The sequence below is a fragment of the Python bivittatus genome, unplaced genomic scaffold (assembly GCF_059951505.1).
Source record: "Python bivittatus isolate LINGU-HERP-01145 unplaced genomic scaffold, Pbiv_v1 ctg000570_np1212, whole genome shotgun sequence".
NCBI lineage: Eukaryota > Metazoa > Chordata > Lepidosauria > Squamata > Pythonidae > Python > Python bivittatus.
This window is the reverse complement of record NW_028277097.1, coordinates 1536747-1563010: the sequence shown is the minus strand read 5'-3', so window position 1 is coordinate 1563010 and position 26264 is coordinate 1536747. Positions and strand designations below refer to the sequence as shown.

At 38.5% G+C, this 26264-nt stretch overlaps 1 protein-coding gene across 4 annotated transcripts in view; it reads left to right on the top strand.

The window, feature by feature from the left end:
* The window catches only part of RAB3C (RAB3C, member RAS oncogene family), a 97012-nt gene that overhangs the window by 9332 nt on the left and 61416 nt on the right, over nt 1-26264 (top strand). For 3 of the 4 annotated variants that reach the window (XM_088152792.1, XM_007428365.4, XM_088152793.1), the window contains exon 2: nt 2939-3166. In XM_088152792.1, coding sequence (XP_088008918.1) covers nt 2939-3166 — 228 coding nt within the window. Of the gene's footprint in view, nt 1-2828; nt 3167-26264 lie in introns of those variants that run through there. The other variant, XM_088152791.1, reaches the window with a different exon arrangement.

Genomic DNA, 26264 nt, shown 5'->3' with positions numbered 1-26264 from the left:
CCTGGTATTCCCAACACAGCTGTTAATCTTTGGGAAAAAGTAAGCGAAAACCACAACAAACCTTTTGATGGGAGTAGTTACATTACATGGAAGAAATGAGTGGGAGTGTATTCCAGTGTAGTAATCTTGTGTCTTGAATCTTTATATATATATATATATATATATATATATATATATATATATATATATGATACTGCTTTTAAAAAGGAGGCGGGGGGATCAATTACACCTAGAAGGACTGAAAAGCACTTGAAAATTATCCAGACCCATTCACCACCTTGAAATTGTGCTTTTTGTTGTAATATTCATATTGCAATAGCAGAAAACTCAAAGGCTGGGCTTAAAGGCTGACAAAAGGACACTTCATACCATCATCAACTATTCACCCCCACATCCATAGGAATATTCTACCTTTGGCTTTCTGCAGACCAGAAATGACAAGATCTACGTTCAAATCTTCATTGGGTTTTAAGTGTAGGCAGGTTTAAGCCAATTTTGTCCATTCAGTTCAACCTACCTTACAAGGTTGCTATGCAGATAAAATGAGAGTAAGGAATAATATATGGTTCCTAGAGCTACATGGAGGAAAGAAAGGATACGAATGTTTTTAAGTTAGTATGTTTTGTAAAATCCCACTCATAATTTCCACCAGCCTGTTCAACTGACCGTATTTTCTACAGCTGTGCTGTGCTTCAGATTCAATTTCAGCAAGCTGCTTTAGAAAATGAATGTAGTCCCTGACTGAAGCTCTTTAAAGCAGCTGCAACTTTTCCAGAATTCCATGTGATTCTGTTAAAAGATACAACTGCTTTAAAGACTTGCAAGTAAGCAAGGGCTACTCTCATGTGCTCCAAAGACCTTTTGGATTAAATCCAAACCACTGAGCAGCCTAATACTTTTCTTTTTATGAGTCTGTACTTCCATGCCATGGCAGCCCCTACTATTTGAGCCTCTCTTGGCATGTGTGCAAGGCAAAGAAATTATCTTGTATTGTTATACCAGTTCTCACTGGTATAATATCAGATGGATAACTGATATTAAGGCAGATGCATTTGATGTAGGACACTGAAACCATCTGCTTCGATGCTTTAAACAAGTTTCTGAATCGTCAAGTCAGATTGACATTTCATATTGGATTGAATCCAGTTTGTTTGTCTTAATGGAGATCAGATTATTTACTGAAGATTCTGAAACAGATGGATACTTGAAAAGCAATGCCGAATGTCAACTTGGATAAGACATTTTAGAATTCCTTTTATGACAACTTTTCATTACTAGTTCAGAGTTAAAGGAAATAAGCACACTATTCCATTGATTCAGAGACATAGGATGGTGAAGTTGATTCTCCCATTTTCTGAAAGTTTTCTTTCCCTACTGCATCTGCTGGTTGTCTTAGAATTTCCTTAACCTTTCCTGGGTGGGGCAGGGGGTGCATTTGCCCAATTATTTCAGGAGAACAGCATGTGCCCTGAATTAGATTTTTTTCTATCATTCAGCAAATTCCCTGACTGCCCATATTCCTGAACTGAAAAAGCACCATGGGAGATGTTTCTTCATTACGTATTCACTTGGGAATATTGGTTGAAATGTGGGAAGCCAGGGAAGATATAGATCACCAGGGAAAAGATTTAATAATAAAGGACAGGAGGACACCTGACATTTACAGTAAGTACAAGAACTCCACATACTATCCATCAGAAGCTTACCACAATTTTCTTCTGCCTTTAAAAAAATCCAAACAAATTAATTTCCTTTATAGTGAAGGAGAATTATTGGGATTTTTTTCCTAAAAAAAATAGTAATTTTTTTTCCAGCAGAGCACAAATTCACATGTTTAGAGTGTAAATTCAGCAGTGGCAGGAATTAACCAAAGCTGAGCTGAACATTCAGCAAGGTCATGTCAAAATATATGCTTTGAATTTCCTGCTAGCCAAGTTAAGAGACACAGAATCTGTTATCCTGGCAGATTGTATGTATTTATACATACTTACATAAATTTAAAACTCTGAATATTCAGAAGCTATCTATTAGAAAGCAACATCTAACAGTGGGCAGGTATTCTTCCAGTTTTTTGCACAAGATAGCAATTTCCTAAATATAATTCTTCATGAAATCCTTCTGAACTCATTTCATATCTTTACTAACTGTGTATCAACAACAACAGTTATAATGTGCTATGTATTTATTCATTTCTGTTTAAGAGTCTTTGGAAACAGAATGGCATATAAAGCAAAAGATAATGAATGCAACAAATGAATAAAATGCAGCTGTAATCCAACTGAAGTTGAAATCCAATTGAAAGCCACATAAATAATTGTCCCATATTTGCCTACTTCTTATAATACTACCCCAATATATTACTCAAAGTCAGTCCAAAAAAAAAGGTTATGCTATGTATGCCACCTTGAGTTCCTGGGGGGAAGGCAGGATATCAATCTGATGATACAACAAGAAGATTATAACACGACAAGATGGAATGAAGAAAACTCACAAAGCTCAATGAGATCCCCCCCCCCCGCTTTTTCAATTGCTTTGTCACTTCATCCTCTTTGGGATAGGTGCTAGAATTTGTTCTCCTTTTCATGGCAATTGATTTTGATGGCAGTGCTGCTGTTTTAGGAATGTTTAAAAACATTGCTGTGACTATACACGGTCTTGACCATTTGGATAGCTTCACATAGTTAGCAGTTGTGTCTGCAGTTTTGCTCCCTTGTGGATGGGAGGGGTTGCGGCTAGTTTTCTGGAACGGAAATGTTTGCTATGAGTATCTTATTTGAGATGAGGAATATCTTAAGATCTCCTTCACTTTCTACTCAAATACTTGGGCATCTGGTGTTGAGAAGTTTGGTTAAAGTATAAGCACTTTGGAGTTACCGGAAGCAAACATAAAATTTAAATGTTTAAAAAATCTTTCTTTTTCCCCATCTGCAATCTACAGATGGCATCTGCACAAGACACCCGATATGGCCAAAAGGATACGTCGGATCAGAACTTTGATTATATGTTCAAACTGCTCATCATTGGTAACAGCAGCGTTGGGAAAACTTCATTCTTGTTCCGTTATGCTGACGATTCTTTTACTTCAGCTTTTGTAAGCACAGTTGGGATCGATTTCAAAGTGAAAACAGTTTTCAAAAATGAAAAAAGAATTAAGCTACAGATTTGGGTAAGCAAACATATATGTATGTGTATGTACTGTTTTTCTCTGCTTTTCAGGTTTGTGTAGTAAATGTGAAAGGCAGATTATGCTATTTTGACTTTTCTTCATAATTGGATTAATTAGGCCTGATTATCCTTCCATTTACTTTTCCTGCATTTGGCCAGTCCAGTCCTAACATTTGGTAGAGTCTTGTGGTTGCCTCAAGGAGGAGATGGTGGGAAGGGAAGTAGTAAAATGTAGGAGGACAGAACTATATGTGCCACACAGTTTGTCCAGTAGAGTAAATGATTTGTTGTCCTCAGATGCTGGAGGGAGGATACTGCCCCACTGGCAGCGCTGATGGAGGATTTATGAATCACTTGACTTCTACATGCCATAGAATGAGAAAGGTACCATGTTGTTTGCTCAGGAGCAAACTGTCTTGGACTAGCATTGGATTCAGCTTGGTTTGCTTGCATGACTTATCTTCTGGAATCCATCATTCTCTGATGATGGGCCAATCTGATGTTGGTTATGTATGACTTTGCTTTTAAAGGACTGATGTTTGAGTGGTTCTGCTTATAGCTGTACAGAGTAGGGAAGATGACCTTGATAGAGATATGTAGGAACTGTTATCTAAGCAAAAGGGGCTGAAGCACTTTTTAAGTCCACAACAACAAGATAACATTCAGATATGTCTCAGGCAAACACCTCCCTAATTCACTGAAGTATAAGAAGGAAGAGGAGGTACACCATAATCAGACTTGCAAGATTCTGCAAATGTTTACCAGCACACTGCTGGATTTCCCATTATTATGAAACAAGGTCCAGTGCTCCTCCAGTTCCTGTTACAGTTTTTAAATGGTGATGACCATGACATCTGATATTGTTCTTTACCTTTTACTATTTGGAAAAAGAGGAAATATTTAATTCATATTGACTGGTTAACAATTTTACAGTCATATGTTTCTTTTTCTTCCTTTTTCTTCCTTTTCTTTTCTTACTGCTTTGAGTCATTAGTCATGGAAGTAGTTAATATTTGTTTCCTGGGAAATACACAAACCTATTAGAATGTAGAAGTTGGAGCCTTGTCTGTCCTGTGTTATAGAATACCGTTTCTATTAACATGTGCTGCTGTGTACCCATCTTTAAATAGCAGAATAAAATAATTTTAGTCTGCTATATATTTAGGGTCTGAAGATAGAATTCTGAAGGTAGAATTTTAAATATGTGAAGTTCAATTTCTTTATATGTACAGTTGCTACAAGTGCTACAAATGAAAACATCTAACAGGGTCTTAACCTCAGCAGACTGTTATAAATTGGTAAAGCTTCCATTTTTAGGCTTCTCTTAGAGCAGGGATGCACAACCTGAAGCTCCCAGAATCACCTCAAATGTTGCCACCATATTTTATGTCTTAACATGAAAGGAGAAAGAATCTTAATTCATGGGGAGCAAACTACCTTTATTTTAATAAGTCAGTATCATTACAGACACATTTCAGTTAAATTAAATAAATTTAGTTTTTGTTCTGGTCTTTTTATTTATTTAGGTCCCACCCATTCTTTTGAGCACAAATTCCAGCATGTCATTCAAAGGCCTTCAACGAAAATGTTGTGTGTCTTTGTTCTAGGGTTACCTGAAGGCTTTCTACCCCCATCCCCACTCCATTTCTCCTTATTAAGGACTTAAAATGCACATTTGAGCAGGTGTGATGAGTGGGCATTGTAGAGGTTAGAAGCTTACTTGTACCCCCTTACACATATCTAGGTATTATTCCCATCCTTGTTGTTATACATTATACACTATCCTAGATAATTGTAAGTGCCTAGGGAAGGCTAATATAATGCACACTGATTTAGAAGACGCCTATAAACTATTGAGATGCATACTAACTCTTGCTGATGCCTCCTCATTACCTGCTTATAATGCAGCAGTAAATTGTCTTTCAGCCACAGGGGATGCACTTCCTTTTTACTGTGAATGCCCTTCAGTGTGCATGTCACTGATAAGTCTCATAATGCAAAAATAGCTAAAATGAATGCAGGATCTTATAATTTACATCAGTATGCTTACAGATGAATCAATATGCTTACTATAAAGCATTCTTTCCATTTTTTTCACCTGGTGAATAAAGTATGAGTTTCATATAAGGTATATATGAATCACCTTTGCATGATAGTTCCAACTTGGAGGAAGACCTACTGTATGTACTTCCTTTTGGACCATGACACCTAAGGATACAGTTCTTCCATTATTTAATAGCTTAGGTTTAGAGCCTGATCATTCCATATCCTCAGGAATTCCTCAGCTACACAGAAATTTGAGGCTTCCAAAAGGACCACAGGCTCCTTAAGTCTAGAATTAGTAAGAAGGGGGAGGCTTATGCCTCTTTGCGGGTGCTGAAACCCATGGTCAGATGTCTCAAGGTCCTATGTCTGGTCAGGACATTTATCGTAGTTCCTATAGACTTTCAAAAGTTGGAATGAACTTTTGCAGAGGAAAAGAGTTGTTCTCCCCAAGGAAACAAAAAAGTGAAGGACTTCTAGTCAAAGGTTTGAGACCAAATTAAACAAAAATGGGGAACAGAATGGAATAGTTGATAGAGCAGGCACATCTTTGTTGTTTCTGGAGTGTTTCATAGGAGGAGAATTCATGAAAACTTTGAGCATTGTCTCTCTAAAAGTAGGTGTGATTGATTGCTCCATATTGTTGTCCTCTCATATAGTTTTAGTGTTCTGCAGTTAAGGCTGCTGGAATACAATTGGATGATGGATACACCCCCAAGGCTACAAATGAAAATAAGATAGGAATCTTGAGAGACTTATTCTAGGGAACAGATTTTAAATAAATGGAATGTGTTCCTGTTGTCTTATAACCTACAATAACTGTAGCACTGCTGTATAGTTCAATGGATCGCTTCCTCCAAGCGACCTTATTAAATAAACACTGCTCGTGAACCATTCATTTACATTTGCAATTATGCTCTAAGGCAATTGCACATTTCACACACAGTGTGTGTTTATAATTGAAAGCGGTTGTAATTTGCATGGGGAACTTATTTCAAGTATAGTATTTTTGGAATATTTAATGTGAGTTGTGCAGTTGCACTGATTCCTACTCAGTATTTGAGCATATTCTCCAGTTAAACAAAGTACAATATTAGCTTGTGTAAACACAGAGAAAAGGATTGAATGATTTTGCTTATTTTATATTTATATATGAAGTTGTGGAAAGGGAAGGGGAAGGAGAGGAGAGGAGAGGAGAGGAGAGGAGAGGAGAGGAGAGGAGAGGAGAGGAGAGGAGAGGAGAGGAAAGGAAAGGAAAGGAAAGGAAAGGAAAGGAAAGGAAAGGAAAGGAAAGGAAAGGAAAGGAAAGGATGTACATGACATTTTATACATGTTAAGCAATGGAACTAGATTACCCATGCGGACATCCCAGCCTGGTGGTACAGAACAAGGCCAGATAAAATCACATGACTAAACATATAGGACACATTAGAAACACTTCAAAGTAGCTATGTCCTTTCTTGGGCTCATAGATGTTTTGCAAACTTGGGTTTGGTTTAAGGTGTTCCTGAGAGGTATTACCTGTACATCCACATGCACTCTACATCATATTTTGTCCTTTAAATCCAGATCTCTGCCCAGCCCTAATGCAGAAGATCCCAATTTCAACTAGATCCTGATGTCTGCAATTTTAAAAAGGGTAATATTGCAGATGAGCTTTGCCAGAGACCTTTTAGAGCCTCTGCCAGTCAGAATAGATAATAGCTCAGCAAGGCAACATAAGCTGCCTGTTAGTTGTATTGGACTTTAACTGTCATAATTCCCAGCCAACAAGATCAAAGGCCATAATGATAAGTCTAGACTGAATAAGAATAAGAACATTCTGTATTCCTTTGGATCTGCTCTGTTTTGTATTACAAAAAACCTGATACCCATGAAAGTCCTATCTTAAAAAGGTCAAAGTAACTCAATAATATGATTAAACCATAACTGATGATAGAATTCCTTTTAACACTAGAATTATTTAGTCCACTATGGTGCACGGTGTTTTTTGGTTTGGGGATGTTGGACTACAGGATACTATATGCATTTTTCCAATTGGAAACCTAAAATGGATTGTCTATTTAATTTAATCATAGTTGTTTAAAATTAGGAATCTTAACAGGTGTTTTCAGATAAATTGGTCGACCACTATTTCAATGAATATTCTGGTGCCTGGTCCTCATGAACTGCACCCTCTGATGGGTTGCATCCAACAATTTGGGAGGAAGCAACGGGAAGGTTCTGGTAGACTGGCTATGGACGATCAATTCTGCTACTGTGCTGTGATGCATAAGCACAGCTAACACTGGATGTGGTACCTGTTCCTGTCACTCCTGATGTAATCTGACTCATTAAGAACTGTGTTATTTATCAGAAATTGGTGAGTGAATCTGTCTCAGTGACTCATCAGGAGGTTCAAACAAGAAACAAAACATCAGCAGGCACTGATGATACCCCATTGAAGTAAATAAGAGCTCAATATTTCTGACGGCAGAGTCAGGGCAAAAAACATTGTCAGGTCCAGTTCATTCACGTATTGTCTAAAACAATGGGCAATAAGTTGAGGTTGCAATACTACCTCATTAAAACCAACAGAATTTTCACCAAGCATTTCTGGCCAAATGGAAATACAAAACCTAGACCATGAACTAGCAAATCTGTATTGACTCAAACGATTCAGCCATATAGAGCAATCTGTTCTGTAAACAGCTGGTTCTAGCCCATGGAAGAATGAGCCAGTCTATTTTAGTACAGATATGGCTGACTTCATCCACTTTGACACAGATAGAACTAATAGACTTGGAAATCTGCAAGTTCTTTTGCAGATCATCGATGTAGCTAAGATAAAGGCATCGGTCTGATATTTCAGAGGTAAAAGTATGGAAATGAAAGTGAAAAGACTGCCAGTAATGAAGGTACCCATTGAAAACCAATAGCTAGGGAGAGGTTGCTTAACATTTTATTCAGTATCTGAAGGGGACCCTTGGCAAAATATATTCTGGCAGTCCCACCCCAATACCTACTTTTGGGTATTTTCTCTCCTAATTTATCTCTCCCCCACCCTCCCACCATTTTCTTCCTTCTGATGCTCTTTCATTTTCTTTCTTCCCACTACCCTTACTCTTTCTGATATTTCTTCCTCCATCACTTACCAGCAGCAGAGGATCTTTCTTCTTCTCTCTTTCAACTATCAAGATGGAGCCCGTGCTTTGTGTTGGCTAAAGTTTTGGAGTTGGATGGGAAAGTCCCAGGTTCAGTGCTCTGCTTGGTAATTTTGGGCTGGTCCACAGTGTTGATACTGTTGTGGGATATAAATAAATATGTATGCCATCTTGAGCTCTTGGAGAAAGGTAAGGATGTAAATTCAATAAGTGAAAGAGTCCGGGTGCATAGTATCTGGCAACTAGATTTATCCAGAATGTCTGAAGGGAGAAGAAAACAACAGGTTAGCGCTCTGTTTATGTTTTTAAAGATATAAGTAGCTTTGCGTCTAGAGATTTTGCGAGCTGTGGGACTTTGGGCCTTCACTTGCTAATCCAGTTCTAGCAGACCAATTCTCTCATTTTGGCCACCTGCAAGTTGGCCACTGAGGGAAACAGGATCCCTAACTAGAAAGGCCTTCGATGTGATCCAGCAGGGATTGTTCTTGTGTCCATGGGAACATAAGGGCCAAGTTGGTTCAGGCAAAGCACCCTCTTATCCAGCATTTGCTTTCCACAGTGACCAGCTAGCTACCAACTTGAAACACACAAATACAAGAACATCTCTTTCTTATGCTTTCTACTCCTACGTGAGCCACCCACATATTGCCTGAACAAGACACTGTATGTTGCGGAGTTGACATTATTTGCTTTAACAAGCTGCAGTAATGATGTGTCTGACTAGAGTTCTTCTCATTGGCTCCAGCACCTCCAGTGATTCTTCCAGTATTCATTAAGTAGCTTATTGGAAGTACCAAAAGAGATTGATGGATAGATAGATGCTTCTTCTGGCTACTGGAAGAAGCCCCATAAAGTGACTCAAAGTGAAGCAATGCAGCAGTTTTATTTCATTCTTTAGAAGTGGGATGTCAGGTTCTTTGGCAGCTGCCTCAAATTGAATATAATTCTTCTCAAGCAAGATTTTCCACAGAGTTCTTCTTTAACAAGATTTATTGAGATGAAAACGGTAATATGACAGCAATGGAATTATTTTCCAGAGAGAACCAATTTATCTCCTAATAGAGTAGTGCAAAAACAGCTTTTTTGTGAACTGGTGGGGAGGTGGGTATTTTCACTAATAAGGGAGGAACTTGCAGCTGGCTGTTTACAAAACCTTCTCCTAGGTCCTAATCAGTCTGTGAAGTGACTGTTAAGTGAGAACTGATTGCTTTGCAAAACAGCTTGAAGCTTCAGCAAAGTAAAGTACCCCACTGAAGCTTTGCACAGGGCTAATATTCTCTAGCACCTAGTAGAAAGAGGTTTACTGCTCTTATACTTTATACTAGAATTTGAAGGCTTGAGTTACCTGCCTGAGATTTTGTGCATCTTAGGCATAAGTGTAAACCCATCTGGCTTCCCCTGATTTTAAAGAGACATACTATGTTTGACTCAAGGATTGTGCTATAAACTGAGCTCTCATGTTGCATTCATTCTTAGCTTCCTTTTGCAAAAGAGATTCCTGATGGCTTATGGCATTTAATAATATTCAGGCTTATTTACAGATGTACAAATAGTTTATCAATAGGGATGGATAGTACAGCTATGCAACACTTTGGAAATAATTCAGAAAATGTGCTTTGGACAGTACAAGAATGTGACTGTAGCATCCCTCTGCAACTAGTTAAGGCAGTCACATCTTTTTCTGCAACTGCCATGTGATCCCAAGAAATAATATAACTACTTTTAAAAGTCGCAGTCTAGTGTTACATTCATGTTCCCAGACCTCTGAAGCACATGTTTGCAATCAAATTCAAAGTGGTGCATATCCATAAAGGATAAATTAAGAGTTCTCAGAATAACTAATCCACTACCCATTATAGTATCAAAATGAAGGTACAGTGGAACCTCGAGTTACGAATTTAATCCATTCTGTGACTCTGGTTGCAACTCGAATTGGTCGCAACACGAGGCAAATTTTCCCATAAGGTTCAATGTAATTACCATTAATCTGTTCTGGCGTGGAAGACAGGGAGGCGGCTATCGCTTGGAGGGGGAGTCGGGTGGAAAAATGACCGCGGACCACGTGTCAGGGGCGGAAAAATGGCCGCGGACCAGGTGGAACGGATGGAAAATGGCCGTGGACCACGTGGCATGGGCAGAAAAATGGCCGCGGACCACGCGGTAGGGCAGGAAAATGGCTGCGGACCACGTGGAACGGGCAGAAAATGGCCACAGACCACGTGTCATGGGAGGGAAAATGGCCGCGGATCCGGTTCGTAACTCGAGGTGGTTCACAACACGAGGTAAATTTTTGGAGCTGGAGCTGGTCGTATCTCGAAAAATTCGTAAGGGGGGCGTTCGTAACTAGAGGTACCACTGTATTATTAGTCATCATTACCATATGTTCTGTGTTGGCCAGACCACACCTAGAAGACTGCATTCAACTCTGAGTACTGTATTTTAGGAAATAATCAACAGACTGAGCTAGGTTCCAAGAAGAGCAGCTAAGATGATTAGATATATTGGGCATGTTTAGCCTGGTGAAAAGATTGTGGGGGAGACATGATTGCTGGCATGTAGAACATAAGACATAATTGTTCAGAGTAGTTCCAGAAGACATCTAACAATGGCTTAAAATTATACAAAAGTAGATTTTAGTTGGATATCGGGTAAAATTTCTTAATGTTAATGTTCCTAATGTTTGTTTTCTTTTTCTTTTCCCCTTTTTTTGGGAGTGGGGAGAAGAACACTCTGCAAGAACAGACTGCCTCAGGCAGTTGTGGAGGCATTTCTCTCAGAGGATTTTTGTACTGGACAGATACTGGACTAGTTTATCTCCAAGGTCCATCCCAACCCTTATATTCTATGATGCCAGACCCGTGATGTTTTCACAATCAGCTGCATATAGCTGACAGCAGCTGAATTGAACTGCAGCTTCTCTTCTCTTTCTTTAAAAGCATTCACTTGATTTGTTCACCCTCCCTTGAGTGGGAGGGAGCGGGGAGGATGAATCTTTTCTCCACAATTGTGGTTTTCTGGTCATGCTGAATTGTTTACCTTCTATTTTTCTAACAAGAGATGTGTCTGAATGTTTGACTGGTCACTATTAAGAATGTTTAAGGCACTGTTTCTCAAGCTTGGCAGCTTGAAGATGTGTGCACTTCAACTCCCAGAATTCCCCAGCCAGTATGCTGGCTGGGGAATTCTGGGAGTTGAAGTCCACACATCTTCAAGTTGCCAAGCTTGAGAAACACTGGTTTAAGGTACCATTCTGGCTACATTCATCTTGTCATCTACTAATCCCAGATTCATTCATCCCAATAAAACAGCAGTATGTAAAAATATGAGCACTTCAGACTTATTTTTGTTTTAGTGGCAGTGTATAATTGGTTTTTAACTAGACCTTCCCTTCCCTTCCCCCTTCCTCCTTTCTCTTCTTTGTGAAGGGGGAAGAGGGAGGAAGAACTCGATGCACAAATCATGACTTTTAACTAAATTCATCTTTCAATTTATCTCTGGAAATATCCCACGAGAATAAAATGTTATGAAACCGTTATGATTTACAGAAAATTTTACTTAATTGGTTGCACAAGAAGTCCCAAAGCAAATTCTATCCATTTCTTAATTTCTAAGAAATGTGCATCCGTTCTTGCTATTTGAATTGTAATCTGTTGCCTTTGGCTGCGGTACTCCAAGAAGGTGGCAGTACTATCCTTAATGTGTCCATTCAAACATAAGTTATACTGAGTTCAGTGCTGCTTACACCTAAGTAAAAAGATGTAGGAGCAGAGGCTAAGCCTTGTAATAATTCCCACTCCTATCTGAAAACACACTTGGAAATTGTTTATCTGTTATAGAAACTATACGCAATGATTTTCAATGTAACTATCGTGGCTTACCCCTGAAAGCGACTAAGACATTGTAGTTATTTCACACAACAAGTCCAGGATCTTTATACTACAAATCCTGTAAGCTCTTGGAAAAGTGACAATTAAAGTATTTACAGCACATTCATCATACAACGAAAGAATGGATGAAAGATGCTGGGATCGCATTTTTCCATATTCTTATGTTTGTGGTGATGTTGCACAGCATATGTAAATGACATATGAACAGCATATGTAACATATGTAAGTGCTGGTTTTGGAGTACCAAATATATTTCTGCTGTAGAATAGTAATGGCTTAGATCTAGATCTTTAAAGACACACTTCTGTGTTCAATCTTTATAAAACATAGAGAGTTTAGTCCTTATTAATTAAACAGCACTTGATAAAAATCCATAACAAGGAACCCTTATACACAAGGATTATATTCTGCATAATGTAATGATATGGCCCAGTCACTAAGCAGTGCTGGACTTAATTATATTGGGTTAATGTTGTAATGTTCTAGGAAGAGGGCCTTTTCTGCCATGGCCCCCGCCCTGTGGAACAACTTACCACCTGAGGTGCAGTGCGCCCCCACTCTCATGGCCTTCAGGAAGAGTGAAATCTTGGCTATGCCAGATGGCCTGGGGGCCTGATGGGGACTCTCATTGCTGGACTTGGCTCGTGGGGTAATTGATTCTCCCCCCCCCCGTCATCTTGAATTTTATAGTCTTTCTGTGTATGTAGCCTTTTTATATAGTATTATTTTTAGCTAATTTAATGTGGATATTTATAGTTTTACTGTTTTTACTGTTTGATTCTAATTGTGAGCCGCCCAGAGTCACCCTCTGGGGGAGATGGGCAGCATATAAATTTAACAAATACATAAATTAAATTAAATAAATTGAACTTTTGCACAGGATGGGGAGATATGAAAAGAAGAGCTAAATGCAGTTTAGCTGTCCTGAACGTGTGTTCTACATACATTTTTACCATTTCAATCAATTTGATGGAAAATAAATGCTTTTGACCTTTATCCACAAAAAAGTAGTTTTTGGGAAATTCTTATGGGTAAAGCAGGAGGTTCTTGTATTTATGTGTTAGATTTGCAACCTGTTTCCTTCAGGAGTTCAAGGCAACGTACATAGTGCTCCCTCCTCCCATTTTTGTACTGCTTACGTCAAGTAGTAAAGAATACCCTAATCAAGGAAGTACCAACTCAGACAAACAATCAAGCAGTAAACAACAGCCTAATCGAGGAACTACCAAGGAGAAAACAGCACTCCCGCCAACAATGACAGGGAAAGCTACTGTATATAAACAGAGAACAAACCCCACTCCCTTCTAGCACTGAAGATGTTACCTAGCCAGGTAACAAAACGTCTGCAAGAAAACCACCAAGCTCAGAGAACCCCAAGGACTCCACTTTAATGAATCTGTCAATGTCTTACCTTCTATTTTACAGTATTATCTCTGTCCCTCTGCAGCCTTCGTACATTCCCAGGTCAAATTAAATCCAACAGGAAGACATCATGAGAAAATTTCTCTCATGGCTATTTTTGAAATTAAGAAGCACTGACAGAGAGGCTGCAGAAAGATGTAGAGAGAAGTGTAGAGTCAGAAGGGGTGCCTTAGGCTATCAATGCCCTGTCAGTGCAAAAATCCAGATTAAAGGATCTATGACAGATGCACCAACTTCTGATGGATGCATTCAATGAAAGGGAGCCCACTATTTTCCTGAGTAATTGATTTTACTCTTGAACTGCTCTTAGTTTAGGAAGTTTGTTCTAACTTCAGTGGAATCCCTTCAAATATTTGAAGAATACTATCATATTTTCCCCTCAGTCTGTTTCTCAGGTATTCTCAGCTATTTCAATTTCTCTTCATAGGACTTTCTAGACACCTTCTCTGAACCTGCTACAATTTCTCTGAATCCATACAGTATGGTGCCCAGAAGTGGATGCAGTACTTCAGAGAGGGCATAATTTGGAAAGTTTAATGCACCCTAAAACTGCATTTGTTTTCTCTGCAGCCTCATCATACTGTTGGCTTATAATTAGTTTGTAATCACATACTCTTCAAGAATCTTTTTCACAACAACTATTACCAAACTGGGTATCTCCATCTAATACTAGTGCATTTGAGTTTTGTTTCCTAAGCAAAGAATTTTGCACTTGTTTGTTAAAATTCATTCTATTATTTTCAGTCAATTTCTCTAAGATTGTTTTGCATTTTCTTTATGCATTTTAAGATTGATATACATTTTATGGTTCTTTTGTATTTTATTTATGAGTTCTAGGTGATTAATGATTCCACCAAATCTTGTATTATATAAGTAATCCCTCTATTTTTTTCATCCGGCATTAATAAAAATACTAAAGAGTAGAGGACTTTAGGCAACACACTAGATACCTAACTCCCATTTGATGAGAAATAATTTATGAGCAGATTCTGGATATAATTTAAGAGCCAGCTATGCATCTACTTAGTTGTCATGCATTCAGCCAATACAATTAGCTTGCTGCTATCATGGTATACTTTGTCAAATGTATTTTTGAGATGAAGATATATCTATAGCATTTCCACAATCTGTTGAGGAAGTTATCCAATGCAATCAAAAACTCAAGTAAATGTATTCTGATGTTTATTGTTTTCAATGTGCTTACAGATCCATCTCTTTATGATCCTTTCTGGAATCTTTCCAGATATTGATATCAGACAAGCTGGTCTATAGTTCCCCTGATCTTCCTCTTCTGAAGATGAATAATACTTGCTTCTTCTAGTTACCTATCATCTTATCAATTCTTCAGAATTCCTCAAAGACAATATACATAGGGTCAAACTGAATATCAGTAGGTATCTTGGGTACCCGAAGATCACATTCATCAGAGCTCTAGGGACTTAAACTCATTCACAGTTGATCTTTTTGTGACCAAACAACCGGAATTTAGACTCTTCAGTAATACATGAAGCACAGCTTGGTTTATTAGCAAGGACTGAGTGTGTTACAGTGAGGTAATTTTTTTGTGGCTAAAAGAACGCTATGGGGAGCAAACATGGAGCGATTTGTCTTTACAGTGGGGAGGAATATTCAGCTTGAGCGTCACTGTTGACTTGGGGTTATCTAACTCTTTTTCCCAAGGAATGTTGCTTATCCAAATCTAACATATGGGCTTCAATAAAAGCAGAAAGCCTGTCAGGGTGCCTTGGAGCCAAAGCCTCAAAGTCATATTTTAATGAGTCCAAGTTTTTATTAATGGAAGCCAGTTGCTCAAACAGTGAAAATGACTGAGCTGTAAGAAGAAATTATTTAGCCATAAATTCATCTCACCAACCCTGTGGGAACAACCTCTGAATCTTGCCTCTACATTACCTTATTTTTTGTGTGGAAACAATGGGAGAATTAACCTGGGAACTAGACCACTGGGTTAAACTGTCTTTAAAAGAAGGTGAGACTTCTAGCAATTGTTATTTTTCTATTTCTCTTTGAAGATCCCATTCAGATGCCTCAGGTCTATTAGGAATAGAAGTGGGAGTTGATTTACTTATAGCTGGAGGCTGCAGTCCAGGACTGGCTCTGTGATGTTTCTTCCTTTTGCCCATTCTGCCCAGGCAGATTTCCTCATTATTTTTTTTATTCTTCCCCCTCTCCCTCCCTCCCTCCCTCCTGGGAAGCTTGCAGCTGTTTAGATATTTGATATGGCCTGTAATATTGCATCTTAAGGAACAGAAAAGCAAAGCCAGAAGAGCAGAGAGCTCAGAAAAGTTATTGCTGACTTGTCATCTGTGAAGCCATTAAGTCTAAGTTTATTAGAGCCATCCTTGCAATCCCAAGATGCATTAAAAATGTTGTACTTCATTTAGAGATGGGCTTACTCTCCATAGATGCTAGAGCTTGGTATTATCTTTTTAAATTTTGGGTAGTTATCTTTTTTCTTCAGTGGGTCTGGCGCCACTGGTTCTCAGAGATCACTTTAAGTCAACCTGGTGTGTGTGTGTGGTGGGGAGTATGCACACACACACACAAATATATATATATATATATATATATAGGCAAGCTTCACTTGCTGTACCTCCCCACTCCCATCCCTTATACTTCAGTGAATCAGGGAGGTACAGAGTACAAATCTGCCTGATCTGATTCCAAATGTTATTTTGCTTCTCAGGGCTTAAAAATGTTTCAGCTTTCAGTAGGAATTTATATTTAGGAAGAATGACATCTTGACAGTCAGGCATCTGTAATCTCTTAGCAATCTCGCTCTCTCTCATGAATGCACACAGAGACACACAAGCATATACAAGACGTGCTGAAAACACTGTGTGTGTGTGTGTAGGAGGCGGCTAGCAATTTCTCCCCATTCTGTGTGAAGTGGGAACTAGGATTATTCATATTCCAGGAGCTGATATAGTTCAGAGAAGAAAGCAATGACTGAATGTTTTCTGTAATTGCCTCTTGATCAGCTGGAGGGAGCACTGATCATGATATTCCTTGCCTGTTCTCATCATTTCAAGGTCATCAGGATCGACTATGACTTCAAAATACTTTGGAGGTATTTGAGGGTGGATACCATCTGGTGTGAAAGCACCTTGGGCCCAGAATGACTAGAGCGCTTTTCTGTTTAGAATTTGCTGAGTCATTTCTCCCACTAGGAGACAATGGGAAGAAATGACTCAGTGGAAAAGCATCATATTAGGTATCAGATACACTTTTCCAATATCCGTTATTTTTTTCTTTGTTCTGCCCACTTGCTTGAATGGAAATAATTAGTTTTGTTCTCTTGATTAGAGTGGGGCTACTATTTTCTGCTGGCTTACCATCTACAGAAAGTGATTTATTCTGCTAAAGCCACTAATGTCTCCTAAATTAAAGGAAGTAATAATATTTTGTTCCAGTTAAGAGTGGCTGTTCACAGAAAAACTATTGGCCTCTGTCTTTGGATGTTTGTTTGCTCACACACATAAAAAACACTTTGATTCCAGAGAGGACAGAAAATCCTTAGGTGAAACTCCATGCTCTGCTCCAACTAAACACTGTTTCTCTTGTGCTAATTGCAATCAGAAAACGTTGGTCTGCTAACTGCAGTGGCAAAACTTTGATCTGGCAGAGGTCACTTAAGTTTTTTTCTTGCTGCTAAGTTCTGGCAATTTTCTCCACCTTGCTGCTCTTTTCTAGACCAGCATGAGGTGGCCATTTCAGGTGAAAGGTTGAAAAGGGTGATAGATAAAGGTTAAATTCCAACCCACCACTCTTTCTCCTGCCACCTGAAGAGGTTTCTTTGCCCATGGCTGTCTTCTAGGGGTTCCTCAAAGTGAGACCTCATGGGGCACATAGCTGTGGAGAAGCGGGCCACTCAGATGTCACATCTTTTTCTGAAGAACCTACAGATCAATACAGTATGAGCAGTACGTACTTGGGAGAGCTGTGTCAGCCAGCTTCTTGTAGAAAAATAGTGGAGTAGTTCACAGGAATATATAACAGTCCAATGTGTTCTGCTCATCAGAGGGGACAGTCAGAATGAGGCATGGTGAATGCAGGCAGCTGCTTCATAAAGCCTCACTTGGATGACCTCTTCTGAGGATACATTTTGGCCTAGTATGTGCTGCTGTGAGCACTGCTAGTGGCTTTTCTGCAGGAAAGAAGGATTAGTGGATGAGCAGCGATGGAGATACAGATTGCAAGTGGAGAGAATAAGCAACATGTCCAGATGGAAGCAAGTGGGTAAGTGATGGCAGTGGCTGTTCCCCTTTCCAATGGGAGATCTTTTGCGCCTCCCATTTTTTACCCTGCTTGAGTTTCCAACTAACCTATTTGCAATGGAAACACTGGAACTTAAAGTGGCAGTTTAGCATCTACTGGAGGAAGCTGCAAGGAAAGACCAACAGATGAGGCAAAAGACCTTCCTTGCTACAGTTGCTTCTATGGCAAATTGTGCCTTCTGCTGTGCTACTCTATTGTAAGTCTTTATTACCAGGGAATTTGTCTGGTAAACAAATTACAGAATCTGGTACAAGCAAGGAGGCTTAGCCCCATTTGCTAAACCCTGAATGAGATTTTAGATTTAGTGCTTTAGATTTAGCTGCCAAAGTATAACTCATTAGCTGCACAGTAGAAGCTTCAAAGGATCATGCTGGAAAGTGCCCAAATCTCAAAATTATAAAAGGCACACTAGCAAGGATTTGTGATATCTATCCTGTTGGCTAAAAGGAAACAAAGCCTGAAACTGCTAAATTGTGATGGGCTGACATCTCCCACCAGTATGCTACCCAAATAGAAGGGTGGGTGGGAGATCTGGAAAGAAAATGATCCATAGAAGAACTGAATAATGTATTCGTGTTTATACTGAATGGAGTTTTCTCTAGCAAACTTGCTCCAGTTTCCTCTTGTTCCATTTGCTTATTGTAATTTCCTTTGATTTCCAAAACTAATCCCTGAATGACACCAGAGATTTCCTTCCAGTGCTGTTGACTGCATGATCCCTTTTACAATTAACTAACTGTAGATTTACATGGAGAAAATTAACAGGGCCAACTGAAGAAGCTGTCGGCTGCTTCTCATCATTCTTAATTTTCCCAGCTTTGCAGTAGAGAAGGAAAAAACAGATTTTTTAATAAGTCTCTTGGAGGCAATTTACAAAGAAATAAATAGGCACCAGCTTTTATATTGATGTTGTTGCATTTAGGATTTCTTGGTGATCAGCTTATCTCTAAAAGCCTATGTTTATTCATTTATTTGTCAAATTTAGAAGGTCCCCCAGCTCCATAAAGATTCTGTCTAAACCCAGCACTACACTTACATTCAGCATCTAACAAGATCAATAGAAAAGCTAACTATTAAAAAAGGAGAATAATGCCTTATGGAATCAGGCCTCTGAAAGAGGGTCTTGGTCTGTCCTCTCCTTTTAGGATGATTTAGAAAGCAATGGACTAAGATTTCCAAATGTCCCACAGTAAGCAATTTTGTTATTCACAGAAAGAAGTAGAATGTTTTGAGATACTGCCTCCCGCAGAACTATTGTGGGAAGGGAAGGGAAGGGAAGGGAAGGGAAGGGAAGGGAAGGGAAGGGAAGGGAAGGGAAGGGAAGGGAAAATGGGAGACATCTTAAGAGACTGGTCTGGACACGCAAGGAGCTTCCTAAAATGCAAAAAAGAAAAATAGACATACATAGGAAATGGAAGAAGGGGCACATAAAGGCAGTCATCAGAAACTGTAGGGATTGTGTCAGAAAGGCTAAAGCTCAGAATGAGATGAGGCATGCAAAAAGTGCTCAAAGCAACAACAAAATGCTTTTTGGGGTGGAGCAAAGAAAAGCAAAAAAGTCTGTTGTCAAGAGGAAAGAGTGAATTAATGGCTGATGGCAAGAAAGGTCTTAATTCAAAGTTTACATCTGTCTTCTCTCAAAAAGGAGACACAACCCTAGCCAGCCATTGTTATACCCATAGTAGAAGAAGAAAAATACAGCTCAGGATAGACAAGGAGACAGTAAAAGAACACCAAGCTAATTCAAAAGAATTCAGAGGCATCTACAACTAGGGGTGGGGTGGAACCAAACAGCAGGTGCAAGTGTGGATTGAAGCTCTGCCCCTTTCTACATGCATGAAGTCACACACACATATACATACAAAGGAGTAGGACTTCGACTTACAGTTGGCCTCCTTGGCTTCCCTGTTGTGGATATCCCTGATCCATAGCGAGATGGAGTCAAAGATCCTAAGGAAGTTGCAGAACCATTAACTATAGTTTTTGAGAACTTTTGGAGAACTGATGAGGTCCCAGAAGATTGGAGGACAATAAATGTCCTTATCTCCAAAAAAGAAAGAATTATCTTGAATGATGATTATCACATTTGCAGATGACACACAACTAGGAAGAGTAGCTAACACTCTAGAACAGAAAGAGAAAGTTCAAAAAGTTCTAGACTTGAACACTGGGCTGAAACAGGATGTAATTTAAGGGAAAACTATAAAGTCCTGCATTTGATGAGAAAAAAATGAAAGGCACAACTATGGGATGGGGTAGACATGGCTTGATAGTACAGTAACATATGTGAAAAGGGTCTTGGTGTTCTAGTAAACTACAAGTTAAACAGCCAACAGTATGATGCTCATGTTTATTAGAGATTGCAACTCTTTGTAACTATGAACTATTTTGACCACTTGGGCAAATGGTAACAGACAGAGGGATGGTTCTGTCTCTCATCTGACTTAATGAGTTTCTGGGTTTAAAAACAAAGGAAACTTTGCTTCTCTCTCTAGTCCCCCTTTTTAAGATGTAGGGTAGGTAAAATATGCTAATACATGTATTTATAAATAAATTTTCATTTTACTTCAAATATAATGAAAATTTGTTAGCATTAATTGATAGCTGAGCTCAGTCTATACTCTGCACCCAAGAAAACTGTATTATGAGCATTAAGTATCAGTGGGATACTCTGCTACTTAATTACTCAGTATTCTTTCAGCCTAAATATGTTCAAGAGCAAGTCCTCTAACACGGTCTCCTGCTGAATATTAAACTCCAACCATCTTTAAAGGAGATTTTTTTCCCCCCATGAAGCTTCTTGGAAAGGCTTTTTAAGAATTTTCTCTGAATACTCCTCCATCTTCTGCAAAACGTATTTTCCTACAATGCCCAGTGATAAACATGGAATATTTAAAATGGTGCCAAGGCTGCTGATGTATTTTAAATAGGATAATCCCCAAGAATATAACCCCACTTCGCCCATTTAATTTTCTTCCCACATTTCTTTGGTGAGTTTATTGTTCACTGCTCAGATTGGGGCAGGTTATAAAATGATAAAATAAATAAATATGGATACATTTTTAAATAAATCATTTGAAACAGTTCTAGAACAAGGAGGAAAAGAAGGAGACTGTTTTCCTTCCACTCTAATAATGAATGCCAGCCCTGAAAAATCTGGGGAGGTTATATTTGCAGGCAGAGCAGTTCCTACCAATGAAGTATAGGTTGAAATCCAAATATGCAAGATGGGAGAAATTCTTTAGGGAATGAAGACAGACATGCACTTAACATTCAGCATCATTTCAGATGCAGCATATAAAGATAGCACAAGTACTAATCAAAACAAGATCCTGAATATTTTGAACAACAGCACGAGCAACCTTTGAATGCTGCAAAGCTACCATTCTCTGTAGTGCATGATTAGATTAGTCTCTGCGTCAACAAGGTCAAGGGAAAGTCCTAAATTCAATTATTCATATTGGTTTTTTATGGATTATGCTAAAAGAGTTTTAGTGCACTTAATATATACAGCTTGGCTTTTTTTTAAAGTCCTTGATTGATTTATTCATTTTATTTTCTGTGAGTTTTTAAATTAAGTGAAAAAAAAGGTAGCTACAAATCATTTGGACGCAAGATTTGGATTAAAGAGGTAGCAGCTGCCCAGTTTGGGGGTGGGGTGGGGGGGTTGTTGAGAATTATAAACAAGTCCTCTTGCAGCTTAACCAAGATAAATTGAAGAGGACCACTTCACAGCTGGCAGAGTTTTTCTTTCCCTTGGCAAGAGACAGATAGAGGAAAATAAAATAAGATAGAAATGCCAGTAAATCATATGAGTCAACAAAGAGAAAGCAGTCAGATTACCATCCATCTTTACTGAAGGCAGATATAGCTGAGACAGACCACTGCCATCAACCAGCAGTGGCCATTCTGGAATTAGAAGCAATTATTGTCTCTGCCATAATTATTCAGAGTGTGCATTAGCTTTGGCCAAACCCAGATTTCAGGACTACATAAACAGATTTCTGTCTTTGTTCTAATCTTGGACTTCCGTAAAGTTCCTAGTCTCTTGTTTGGAGCATTTAAAACTAGCTTACTTAGCCTTGTGACTTATTTTTATGGAAAAGAAGATCAGGGACTTTATCCCTTATGTTTGTGTAATAATCAGATCCTAATGCTACCCCTTAAAAAAAAAAAATCACTCAACCTATTTATCTGAAATGTGGTATGAATATTTCCACAAAAAGATATATCATCCCTGCAAATGTTGTTACATGAATGTACATAGTAATGGGCACTTTATTAAAAAAAAAAACAAAAGATTTAAAGGGGTGAAAACATTAAAAATACAATCATGTCTATGAATTTTTAGGAGAAGACATTTCTTCATATAAATAGTTCTAGCTTGTTGGCAAACATCATCACCTTGCACTAAAACGTTAGAAAATTGCAATCCTTTTAGGTATTTTAGGGGAGAAAGATGCGGTAAACCTCTCAGTATATTCCAGGTTCAGGTGTGGTGTCAGATGGGACTATCACCAGAATGGTCCCATCTCAACCAAGCCATTTCCAGAGTTCTGCAAAGGGCATCAAAGTGGTTTGGCTAGCCTCTGGACTTGTCTAGAAATTCTACACACTGTGAGCAACTCTTGGCTTTGAATGAAGAATCTTATAGTCAGAAGTTGGACATGTGTATACGCTGAGCTTTTTGCAAATGGGAGAGATTAAGGTTTTACTCCTGTGTTTGGGAGGAAGATAAATTGAAGGGGCAGGATTCTAAACCAGGGCCTTCTTTATTCAATTCCTCTGCTGAGTCGATGAAGTGAATCTAGGACACTCAGCCACTATTCTTTGCTGAGAACTGACTGGTCTTGTAAAGTTTGTGTCCCATCTGGCTACTGAGAACATTTTTCTTTCTCTTAAGGGCTGCGTTCCCTCAGGAATAAACAGTTGGGGTTTCTGTGATAATTCATAGTGGAACACCCCATTGAAGTGTCGCCACAAAGGAAAGCAGTGCCCTCTTCCTAGTCAGCATCTTTGATTTGCTTGGTTAACAGCTTTTTACTCTCAGAGAGAGGGATCTGACCTGAATCTTTCTTTGGTGTACCTCTGCAAGACTTACTCCCACAGCTGAGCAAGCCCCCTGTAATCTACAAACTCCGTATGTGTGTGTGTGCCTTGCTGCACTTCTTGTTCAATTAGAAGAGAACATAAACCTCTTTGAAAGTAGAAACTCAAAAACCCCAAGATAATTGTTTTAAATATTTCAGCTAAACATATTCAGAAGACTTTTGAAATGTTGATGAAAGCTAGCTGCAGCCTTGCAGCCACTGATTGCTAATGCTTGCTATAGTTGCTTCTTTTGCTATAGTACTCCTGCCTGAGATCAGATATCTGCAGACCTTAATGATTCATACTTAGTGTTTCAGTTAAAGTCTGTACATCAGTACATAGTGGTAAGGTATATACTTATATTGCTTACAGCCTGGCATCTTAAGGTTGCCACACATCACAGGAAGCATTGAAGCATCTTCTCACTCCACCCCAGGGTTCCAAAATTTGGAATGTCAATGACTTGAGTGTGTTTATTGGGCTATTTTGTTAATAGCAAACACACTCTTTGGAGACTTATGTCTGCCAAAACTTCAGTAAACTGCTGTCAGGGCTGACTAAACTAGATTTATTGTTGGTCTCTTTCTTCATACCAGAGAATCTCTGATCAGTAGAATATAAGTGGACTTTCTCATGCTATAGTAATTTTTAAAGTGGATCCTAAAGTTCTTTTTGGAAGAGGTGAGAACTGTAGATGCTATCAATTCAATTTATCATCAAGAAATCATTTATGCAGCCCCCAAAACAGAGGTTTATCATAGGCACTTCAAAGGGGCATGATCGTCTAATACTGGTCTCCCTAATAGTGCTGACAATAGCAGGGTTGAGGTACATCCACACGTGGTCTTCATCCAGCCTTCAAGGCTTGGCCATTTGGGATCAGAAGCTCCAATTAGGACACCCTTCCAACAACCCTCTCCCCATAAGCTTGTTTGCTGATTTGTCCTAGATATACCTCCTCACCCCCACTCCAAATGTTAGCATATTAATTTTTGTCAAGTCTTTACATGAGTATATTTATGTCCTCATGAAATTATTTCCATATCTCTTTTTCTACCGTATCCTATAATAAATTTGTGCAAGGATTGTGGCTCTACTCCATGCTCCACTTCTTTGGTTCTTCAGAATCAGATATTTGATGGAGAACAAGTTAAGGAACTAGTGTCACCTTTAATTGCCCAACAATAATTGGGAGCAGCCAAAGATTTAGAGATGCATGCGGGGATGGTGCTAAATCCTGCCCCCACCTACTCTTCAGCCATTCTTGCAAAAAGAACAGAAATGAAAACGGAAGTGCAAATGGAACCAGAAATCCTGAAATCTCAGCCTCTCCTTGCCACATTTTAGATTTTCATTTAAGATACAAGCTTTGAAATGTCTATTAAAATTCTAGTCTGCTCAGAATTATAAAATGACCCTAACTGTTCCTCTTTTCAAATATTCCCCTTGTTTTTTAACACTGCATATAGCTACCTAGTTTGCTTATTCCACAGTGCAAAATTTCTGTCACATTTCAAAAGAAGCTAGTGCGCCAACTAAATATGTGGTGCTATTCATAATATATAGAAGAGTAGTAATTCAGAGATTCTTTTCTCTGTCCATTTACAATATAGTACTGGAATAAGAGAACCATAAAAACCTTTAAATGCTTGTTTTGTCTTTTTTTAAAAAAGCAAATTTATAATCCATTTTACACAATCAATCCATACACCTGCTAACACAGACTAATTTTTAAAAAAACATTGATGTCATATGTGCATGGCTAATAAGGAAAAACTAGACTTGAGATGTATTTCTATGATATTGAAAGCAGCAAGTATGTTTTAAGAAGAACAGGAAATATTATCAACAGATTTCAGTTTAAAAAAGAGTCCACCTCGTATCTGGTTTCTACCAACATGGCAGGTCCAGTTGCTATATAGCTGAATTCCCAAAAGAAATCTCACAGCTTGGGAGCAAACTAATTATGATAGGACTGTGAAGACAACTTGTATTAGTTGGTAAAATGTTTGCACTGAGTTGCTGGAGATGTAAACCAGTGTTACAATTACCTTCTGACATCTTCAGACTGCAGTTCTTAGATATTCAAGTTAACCTGTATAATAGAATTTATATAGCTTCTAATTCTTGGGCATATAATTCAAATTTGCTAGCATTGGGAATGGGGAAGAAATTTATTTGCACTTCTGTGATTTTTGCAGTGCAGTTCAACATGTAAAAAAATAGCAAAAAGTAAGGAAAATATATTACATTAAATTATTTCCAAATGTGTGTAATAGATATATATGGATGAATAAGTATACAAATTTTCATGTAGACTTAAGAAGAATTACACATTTCCATGGATGCAAGATTAAAGAATGGAAGAGACATGGAAAACTGCATGAAATCATAACTTAGATCTGCACATTCCTAGCTTTGCACTTTAGAAACGCTAGTGTGCGTTTCAATTTCTTTAGAAAGTCAACGGTCTGGTTTGTACAATGTGCAAAGCCACAGTTTGTTTTAACTGTAGTTTACCAAATAAGCCACAGTTGACTCAGTTTACAAAGAATAATCATTTGGTTCAAACAAAGTCATGACCAATCAAATCATATTATGGCTTAGCATAGTGTATTGAATTTTATTATGAATTTGTGTGTTAATTCATTTAGCTCAAAGCCCTTAAATAATGCCCTTCCTTCCCAAATTGCTTCATAGAAGGGTGGAAGGGAATGTGAGCCCCATTTCCTTCAAAGAGGAGACGAGATCAGGTGAGAGAACCAAAAAATAAAAATAAAAATTCAGCAGTACTGTGAAGGAAAATAAAACCCCAGACCTCTTTGTCAGGAACACATCTATTTTTGGGTTATCAAGTATTCTGTGGCCGGAAAAGCCGCTATTAAAAACTCTATAGATAGAGTCTGCCTATCTATCTATCTATCTATCTATCTATCTATCTATCTATCTAGCTAGCTAGCTAGCTAGCTAGCTAGCTAGCTAGCTAGCTAGCTATAAATTGCAAGAACCTTTTGAGATCACCACATCCAAATGACAAGAGATGTGTCCTGAGCAAAACAACATTTTAAATCTAGCCCAACTTTCCTGGCCTCTGATGGCCAAATGTCACATTTCATTAATTCTGATACTTTTAGTCTCAGGGCTAAAAAATGCAACCTTGTATTATCTAAATAAAGAGACACTGAGTACTTCCTTATTGTGGAAATTGCTTTCCTAA